At 41.9% G+C, this 9,815-nt stretch overlaps 1 protein-coding gene across 1 annotated transcript; it reads right to left on the reverse strand.

Moving 5' to 3' along the window:
* Positions 1-6,363: 6,363 nt before the first annotated feature.
* On the reverse strand, positions 6,364-8,201 carry LOC145444929 (enoyl-CoA delta isomerase 1, mitochondrial-like). Its single transcript, XM_080322990.1, has one exon. The coding sequence runs from the start codon at positions 7,892-7,894 to the stop codon at positions 7,028-7,030; it is 867 nt and encodes a 288-aa protein (XP_080179116.1). The 5' UTR covers positions 7,895-8,201; the 3' UTR covers positions 6,364-7,027.
* Between the last annotated feature and the right edge of the window lie 1,614 nt (positions 8,202-9,815).

The following is a 9,815-nucleotide window of genomic DNA, read 5'->3' on the forward strand; positions in this document are numbered from 1 at the left end:
AACGATTTTGAATTGTTATCATAAGTCAGTGGTTCTTAACCTTGTCTCCAGCGCCCCACAGGGGGCGATTCGGATTTTGAAGGGGGTGGAAACGCTCAGTGGGCGAAATGGGGGCGGTAGAGGGACGCTGAAGAAAAACGACCTCGCAGTAGATGGTGTAGTAAAGACATATGATTATATAGTAGGAAAATAGTTCTATATATCCCTGAGTTCTCTTTGCAAACTAACATTCGACAAAATCTGTCCAACCTCAATGTTTTTCGTTGCACTCGTCGCGAAATATCCACCGACGATTTTTCCATAAATGCATTGGTTTATTTAATTCATGTAAAATGAATTTGGCGTACTTTTGGATTGGCAATTCCAAGTTAAAACACTCACGTCACGCTAGCTACTCCAAGTCGTTTCGACGCCTTCCTATCTTTCCGTTGTACCGCAGTTTTGTGGTGTTTTGAAATGATGAAAATATTAAAAAACTGATGCTGATACTGATAAATCGGATTATTTTTCTCAACATTTTTTGAACTAGGTATGGTATCCTGCAGCGCACTGCGTGTCGAAATCGAAAAGGCACTGTACTGTACAACTTTGAAGACTGGTGCCCTTTGTATATTAGATGTTTTGAAGCTTTTTGGCCCAAAAGATTAACTAAATATACTTGTGTTTGAGAGCTACAAAATAAAATCGTCAGAATATTTCTTCATCGTATCATAAAGGATGATACTGCTTAGTGTTGTTACCCCCATTCATGTTAAAGTTAAGAGCTTGGTGCAGTACTAAATTTAATGTGAACAAATCTCTACCACATTCTCAGTTGATTTAGTAGTCACTCAAAGTAATAAAACAAAGTCCAATACAATTAACTTCCCCGTATTAACAATCGCAGAGGAGATTTCGGGATGTGTATATCGATCTCGAACCAAATGCTCTGGGCCCGTAGGCCATACCCGAGGGTTGGTTTAACAATCCGGATTTGATCCCGAAAATATCACATAGCCTACAATTGTACCGTTAATTAATCGAGTGGTCTAATAGTGAAGTTCCAACCCGAAACCGGACTTCGACCACTTACCCATTGTTTTTTACTACAGTCCTTAAAAGAGGGGGGAGCCAGACCCAGGCAGTTTTTGAAAAAGGGCGCTGGAGAAAAAAATTCAAGAACTACTGTCAGTGTTTCTTAACCTCGTCGCCAGCGCCCCCAAGGAGCGATTTGAATTTTGAAGGGGCGGAAACGCTCAGGGGCGATTTTGGGGGCGCTGTGCTCAGTGGAGCGGTATGGGGGCGCTGTAGAAAATTGGCGTCGCAGTAGGGGGTGCAGTAAGGGCATATGATTATACAGTAGAACAACAGTTTTATATATCCCTGCGTTCTGATTGCAAATTAACCAGGGCTTTGAAGCCGGAGCCGGAGCCCGGAGCCGGAGCCCCGGAGCCGTGCATTTTCACCGGAGCTGGAGCCGGAGCCGGAGCTCTACATAAAATTCAGCCGGAGCCGGAGCCGGAGCTGGAGCCCGTTATTTGAGGAGTAGCTCCGGCTCCGACGTATTTTATAAGATGCTATTATATATTCAACAACCACATCTGCTGATTTATCATTATTAACAGCGGGCCTGAATTTTAATGCTGTGCACAGCAATGGCATAGAGTAAAGTGCTGCAACTATGTTGTTATCGACAATTGACAAGTATTCCTTATGACGTCACACGCCGGCACGGCGGCACCTATGTCTTCGTTGCTATATCGGATGCTACTGACGGCTGACAGACTCTAGATGACTATAGATAACTAACCTATGGGTATATTAGTAATCTATATAGACCAGGAATGGCCAACCTTCGGCTGAAGGGGCACATGAAATTGATAATATATTAGGGTTGCCGGGGGTAGGATATTAGGGTTGGAGGAGGGGGATATTAGGGTTGCCGGAGATGCCGAGTTCATCGAGGGACGGGTTCACCGAGGGACGGGTTCACCTAGGGACGGGTTCACCTAGGGACGGGTTCACGGGACGGGTTCACCTAGGGACGGGTTCACTGGTAATCGATGAACGAGTGCGCGGTACACTAGCCGCGCCAAGCGGGTAAAATTTTCAAAGTTTATAAATAAACTAGGTCAATAATATTATTACTTGAGTATATTACGGGTCTACTGCATACCGCCCGCTAGGCTCAGTCTGCAAGGACACGACTATTCGGCGTCTGTCCACATCAATATCGAAGGTCTCCTATAATATGCGACAATCATTTTGTGCCTACATTTCACCATCGACGATCTTTATGCTAGCGCAAATGCGAAAAGACTTTCTCCCGTAATTGCGAGTACAGTTAGACTCAATCGGGTAAATTAGGCGTTTTTTTCATTTTCAGTCGAGGGTAGGCTACCAAGCAAGAAATCGTGTGACATTTAAACACGCAAAGCGTGAAGAAAAAATTTCACTGCTATTTTAGTTTATTGTAATGCACGACGTTTTACTGAAAATGTGACTGGACCGTGGATCTGATTCGAATGCGTCGGAACTGATATTTTAGTCATCAACATCCCAAGTGTCGCAGCCAGACTTTTAATTTTTGGTTGGCATTGCAAGTTCACAATCTGAGCAATTCATTTACGATAATATAATGGGAAATTACCTCGTGGGCTACGCAAACCCTCTCGCTGGCCACATTTGGCCCGCAGGTTGGCCACCCCTGATATAAACAGGCCCTTCGATAATTTCAGAGCCGGAGCCGGAGCTGGAGCCGGAGCAGTGGTAATAATGTGGCTCCGGAGCTGGAGCCAGAGCTAATGTATGATAGAAGAAAGTTCCGGAGCCGGAGCTGGAGCAGTTTAAATTTACGGCTGCTCCAAAGCCCTGAAATTAACATTCGACAAAATCAGTCAAAACTCGAAATTTTTCGTCGCGCTGCGCTGAAATATACGCCGTCATTGTTTGCAGCAGCATGTTACCATGAATGCAGAGGTTTATTAAAATTCACTGTGCGTACCTTTAGATCGCCAATTCTCTGTTAAACAGTCATCCGTCATGCTAGCTCGGGTTATTTTACACAAAATATTTCGAGCTATAGGTATTTTATCCTGCAGCACACGGTATGTCGAAATCGAAGAAAGAGGCACCCTGTACCACTTTTGAGAGTGATGATTAAATAAAGATACTTGTATTTGAGAGCTACAAAATTAAATCTACAGAATATTTCTTCATGGAATCATAATGAAAGATACTGCCTTGTGTCGCAACCCGCAACCTCACATAAACGTTATATAAAATGGACTGCTTTGTTTGGAATACATTCATGTTAAAGTTAATAACTTGGTGCAGTACTAAATTCAATGTCAGCAAAGATCTCTACCACTATCCAAGTTGATTTACTAGTCACAGAAAGCAATAAAACAAAACCCAATATAATTATAACGTTCCCGTATTGTCAATCGCAGAGGTGAATTCGGGATGTGTATACTGGGCGCGAACCAGCTGGTATGAGCCCGTACCCGCTGGTTGTTACAATAACCTTGATGTGGTCGCGAATATAATTATTATAGCGTTAATTAGTCGAGTGGTCCGCAAGCGCGATTCAAGGTATTTCCAATAGTGAAGTCCCAAGCCGAAAAGACTGACTAGACTTCGACATCTTGTTTTTACTGCCGACCTTAAAATATGAAGGGGGCGCTAGACCTAGGTCTAAGTCAGGGGTGGACAATTATTTTTCTCCGCGGGCCAAATGAAAAGCAGAAAATATGTTGGCGGGCTGAGTCAGAAATTTTAGCTGTATTCTCCAGCGTACTGATTTTATTTCTAAATTGAAAGCAGTGAACTACACTAAATGTTGCTCATTAGATGTGTTGATATTAGGGAATGAGAAAGTGACGGCTCATTACCAAAAAAATATTTATTTGCCGTCATATTTCGATACAATATTGAGCATGATACTTTTTGAACTCTCTTTAAACCGCTATCCGCGTTTTTCCATCAATACATTAAAATGTATTTAGTATGGCCGAAACAGCCCGAAAAACGTTGGTCTTGAGGATGCATGGTACCTCAAACCAGACTTCTATCGGTAAGGACGTTTTTACCACTACTTCCGAGCGAGATTTTTGTATACCCTAATTGGTAACGTTGTATGCCCTGATCGCGCAAAGCGCGGAATTTTTTCATGATTCATGATTCAATCAGTCAATAATATTGATAATTGCATATATTTTGCTATATTTTTTTTTATCTCTCTCAGCCCACCTACTCAGTTTTACCGCTAGAGCTGAGTGAGGTGTTGTCTTAGAAATATTCGGGAGGGTCCGTTCGTATAATTACTTCGTTGGCTGTTGTTATTTCGTGACTTCCCGTCTGCTACGTGACAAAAATATTGAAATCGTCAAAGCGTACTAAATTAATAGACGCACTCGATTCCGAATTGGTATTTCTTCACTGCCAAATATTGCCTATGAACATTGGATAATTGGGCATCTTGGTTTTCGGTCAACATAAGGGCAGTGGTTTTTGGTCCATAGGTTTTCTCACTGTCGATTTTTTTCCCTTCCCTTTGTTAATGTGATCAGCAGTTGCAATTGCAGTGTCTAGTCGGAGTCCCGTGTGGGCCTGGACTAGATATGTCTTGGTGCGTCGTGGCACGGTAATTACTGACGCCGAAATGCCCAATTCTATAAACCATTGATCTCTAAATCGCGAGCAGCGCGTGAAAAATTTGAAAGAAGTTGTATAAATTTCCAAAAAATACTCTATAATTCATTATCATTGACGATATAATTTTGGGTCCCCTTCGAGCTCGCCCCCCTCCCCCAATTGGGAAATTTGGGGTGCGGCAGTTACGGTCCCGGGGATACTATAAAGCTTATGGTCTTGATCGCTGGCTTCCGAGCAGTGTGCAGCTTGGCGAAATGGCCTTGCTGTTGAGCCAAGCTTGCAGTTCTTCCGAAATTCACCGTCCCTTGACCGAGTGTATGTCTCCGTGTTTTTATCATAGAACCGACTTAAAGTATACTCCTTAAACATAGCAACCTGCTCAGCACTAACTACTAAGAAGACGGGTTTACCACTGACTCCAGTAAACAAATATCTATTCCTCCGAACCTTCTTTGAATTTCTACTTTCGGCTTTTTTGACATCCTTTATGGGTGATGATGACTCATAGAAATCACGGTCACTGATTGACTTCTTTTACGAATGCGGGATTTGGAAACGCATCACGTAACAATATGAAACACATACCATGAAATACGTAATGTGACAATGGCAACAAAGATGGTTTGGTGACTTCTTGTAAATTTAGTTGTAACGGCATAATTTGCGACATTGACTTTATTTTGAATCTGGATTACGCATGTGAGGTACGTATAGGCGGCGTAATCGCGGCATGTTAATGAACAGGCTTGATAGTATACTGTCAGTCGCGGTCAGTTTATACATCCTATGGTTTTAGACCACGCAGTAATATTAAAAAGTAGATTTTATATTTTGAATATCAAGCAACGTTTCGCGGGCCGCACAGAATAGCTCCGCGGGGGGCCGCACTTTGCCCAGGCCTGGTCTAAGTAGTCAGTCTTACAGCTAGAAGCTCGCTGATAATGCTATAATTATATCATTTGATTGCCCCAGTTGATACATTTGGCGACTGTTAAAAGTCATTATGTACTTCGCATTGAGGCATTATGTGGCCCGAGTCGTCGCAAGGTATCGGGTACATTAATATATCAATTCACTGGATGTAGTGTAGGGTTAGAATTAGCAATGTGACGTCACATGACGTCATCATGTTCAGGCTCGCGTTCACACGAACCTGAACCTTTCAGTCTTTCAACCGTTCATACATCCCTAATATGAATGTATTAGGAATGGTCTATCTAAGGAGTGGTTGCCATCTTGTGGCACACTAGAAAAATTATAAAATGCTCGCGCCATACTCACTACAGAAGTAAAGTTGCTTTAAAAGTTACTGCGCTTACAAGCTGCTTATGAGTATGACATTCATTTCTAATATTTATGAAATTATTTTCAAAAGTTCTAAAAAGATTCACCGCACATCTGATAATCTGTGGCAGCTCACAATTTAAGAATCACTGTTTTTGTAACGGTGTTCGTGTAAGTAAGTTAACACCGTTACACTTTAAGAGCTGCGAAACGGCACTGGGCTGATGAATACCGAAATGCAATTTTCAAAAATTGTGGAGTTATGTATTGTAGGTATAATTGGCTAGCAGCGCAGTTCCAAAGGCCCATCTCTATTTATTATCCATGTGGAGGATGATTGGAGTATGCCCTCCCTCAGACGAAGGCAACGCGTGTGCAATTGAAATAAATTGACCAATACGAGTCTGTCACTGCTAACTATTCATCGATCATAATTCAACCGCGTAATAATGACTATATATTTTTGGCACAACAAATCACATATATCGTTTGATGATATAACAATGACGGGCTAACAGGATTCAAATTGGTAAACTGCAGGGCCCAGAGCTTCATCATCAACTCATAATTAGGGCTGGGCAAAATCGAGTACCTGAGTGATTCGATTCTGAATCAAGTTTTACGCTTCGAGTCGAGTCGAGTATCGCTCTTTATGACGTCACAACAGAATTTACTATGTTAAAGTTCAAATATGTACCTTTTATGCCACCACAAAGAACATCATGCCTGTTATCCGTCACATTAGAGATACTTCGGTAATTTTTCGACCATAACCGATTTCATTGCACTTCTTGACAATGTTGTGGAATGATCATGACTTCGAGAATGTGTTCTTTCCAGTAACGTTTGTAGCTATGCACTTTGTCTCGTATGCCGCGACACGTCCAATCAAGGTTTCAAGACTTCCTCACCGGAAAATAGTATCAAAACTAGAATTCTCGTTAGTAAATTAACTTTCAGTACTCGCAAAAATCCTATTTTACTACTTGACTCGAATCATTAAAATTAATGCTCGATTCAGGTTCGAGTACTCGAATCATTGTGCCCAGCCCTACTCATAATTACCCTTAACGGTAAACTTTTTCTTCTGTAGCATATGAAAACATAGTTACTTCTTCCTTGACTTCATGGCAGCTACGGCCATGCCAAGGTCTTCTTGTACGCTCGGTTGAGCAACAAGATCAGCAAACTCTTTAGCATCATTCAACCTTACCGCTTTGAGCTTGTCCATAATTTCGTGTCGCAGGCGTAATTTGGTCAAGTGATAGGCTTTCGGGGGTATGGACATGAAGGAAGCCAATTGTTTCTCAGCTTTAGCCATCAGATTGTCTGCAGTATCGATATCATCAACCAAACCTAGTTTCAAAGCATCGGCGACACTGAGCATTGAACCTTGGACCAAATGGAGCTCGGCTGCTCGATGGTTTATTGTAGATCGCATGATTTCGACGATATAAAACGGTGCCACAATGCCCAACCGAGTTTCGTTTAATCCAATCATCTTGTTACCGTCCGACTGCATTAGCCGATAATCACACATCAGTGACAATACACATCCAGCTGCTGGTGAATGACCGTTAATCACCGCCACGGTAGGTATGCTACATCCATACCAGGTCAGATACCATTCTTGTACGCTGGTCCAATAATCGATCACGTGCTCACGGGATTGTTGGTAGAAATCCATTATGTTGAGTCCAGCGCAGAAAACCTTTCCGTCAAAATTTGATGATATGATGACTCCACGGACATCTTTCGACGACTCGGCCTCTTTTATCGCCTTTACTGTCGCATGCAACATGTCCTTGTCGAGAATATTGACTGGTGGGTTGTTCAGTTTCATTTTGCATATTCCAGTTTTGGAATCGACGTCGATTAAAAGTTTATCATTCGACGAGCTGAAACATCTGACGGCTTGTTGACTCTGAACCAACTGTTGGACAGATTTTCCGGCTCGCACGAGAAATTTATTCATATTTAAATAAGCTTACTATAATCTGTAAAGAGATTTAAATATATGTAGCCACGAAAATTCAAACGACATTGACTTTTGCTGTAATAAAGAACGGTAAACGGAGAGAGTAAACAGCTCCCATGCTATAGGCCTACTATTACTGCGCCCCTAAAAGCTGACTGGTGCATTCTAATTAGGCGAAGGTTCAAAATACTACTTGGAGTGAAAATGACTAGCCAGCCGTACAAAAATTTGAGACCAGCCGTAGGTTTGACATCCCTACCTTAGACTGTCATCTTAACAGATATCAACGTTCTCGCACTTTTATAACGTTGTCTAATAGTGCCATTCGTGTAAATGAGCCCGAAAAACCATGTAGTATGAGATTTGCACCCAAAATAGTCGGCGCATACGATGTGGGGTGGTTGGAACCCTCGAAATCGTCGTCGGTTAAAGAGTTTTAGCATGTAGATATGGATCATTGGTAGGGCTGGGCAAAATCGAGTACCTGAGTGATTCGATTCTGAATCACGTATTATGCTTCGAGTCGAGTCGAGTATTCGACTATGACTCATTATGACGTCACAACAGAATGTACTATGTCACCACAAATAACATCACGACTGTTATCGGTCGCATTAAAGATACTTAAAGATACTACTGGTATTTTTCGACCATACCGATTTCATTGCACTTGTTGACAATGTTGTGGGATGAGCAAGACCTCGGAAATGTGTTATTTCCAGTCGCATTCGTAGCTTTGTACTATGTCTCGTATGCTTCGACACGGCCAATCAAGGTTTCAAGGCTTCCTCGGTGGTAAATAGTATCAAAACTGTAATTCTCGTTAGTAAAATAACTTTCAGTTGCGTGGGCGTCTAATTTCAGCACTCAAAAAAATCGTATTTTACTACTCGACTCGAATCATTAAAATTTAAACTCGATTCAGATTCGAGTACTCGAATCATTGTGCCCAGCCCTAATCATTGGTACGGAATGGGTGTTCTAATGATGATGACCGCGGACCGGGCTGTTTATGACAGTGGTCGGAAGCCCTTTTCGTCGAAGGAGCCATATTTACCCTACATTTGCACTTGTCAATGCCATTACACTGTGACGTTACAATTGAATACCCGTAGCGTCATGGGTGAAAACAAAACAATAAACATCACGTTTTAAACGAGGGCCTTGTTTGAAATTGATTTTTGTGCGTGAAAATTGGACTGAGACGGGGCCTACGATATATACGGCCTAATATCGCACATTACAGTTGCAGGATATAAGAGGCCGACGCTTACAAAACAGACATCACAACTGACTCAATAATTGCTTGCGATCTCACTTCTCGATACCAGACGCCTAGCCATTCACGTCTAATAAAGTCTTATAACAGGCAAAATTAGTACTTTCAGATGAAACAACCCAATTAAGAGCCAAGTGACAGTGTCGCAATGTATTTATCCACCAACACACATAAAGACAATGTAACGAGAATCCCCAACTTGGGCATGTAAAAGTATTTTACAGCGTGGTAAAACGAATTCAAGCACGTGAAAATGAAATTCATTCATTTGGAACTACTCTAAAAACGTACGTGAAGCTTAGCCATAGAAGTTCTGCAAATGAAATGAATTACTGCAGTAAGCAAACTACGTCTTGCTCAACTGCCGTTTTTTCAAGTCCTTCACAGCATCTTTTCTCGCAGAGGCATTTACCAGCTTCTGCTTGTTATTATAATATATGTTAACAATGATTTTGCTCGCCAATTTTAAAGCTCGATCTCGATGATCACAACATGCAAAACTTGAGGTCCCCCAAAACGATGCAAAACATATTGACCAGCTTCTCTCACTGCGACTTGGGGGTGAGAACAGATGATTTTATCATAGAACCATCTAGGATTGAAAAACTTGATGCAACAAACTTGGCGAGTGGTTCTGAG

Source organism: Botryllus schlosseri, chromosome 8 (assembly GCF_051294905.1).
Source record: "Botryllus schlosseri isolate E-star chromosome 8, Bs_hap1, whole genome shotgun sequence".
In the NCBI taxonomy this organism is placed as follows: Eukaryota; Metazoa; Chordata; class Ascidiacea; order Stolidobranchia; family Styelidae; genus Botryllus; species Botryllus schlosseri.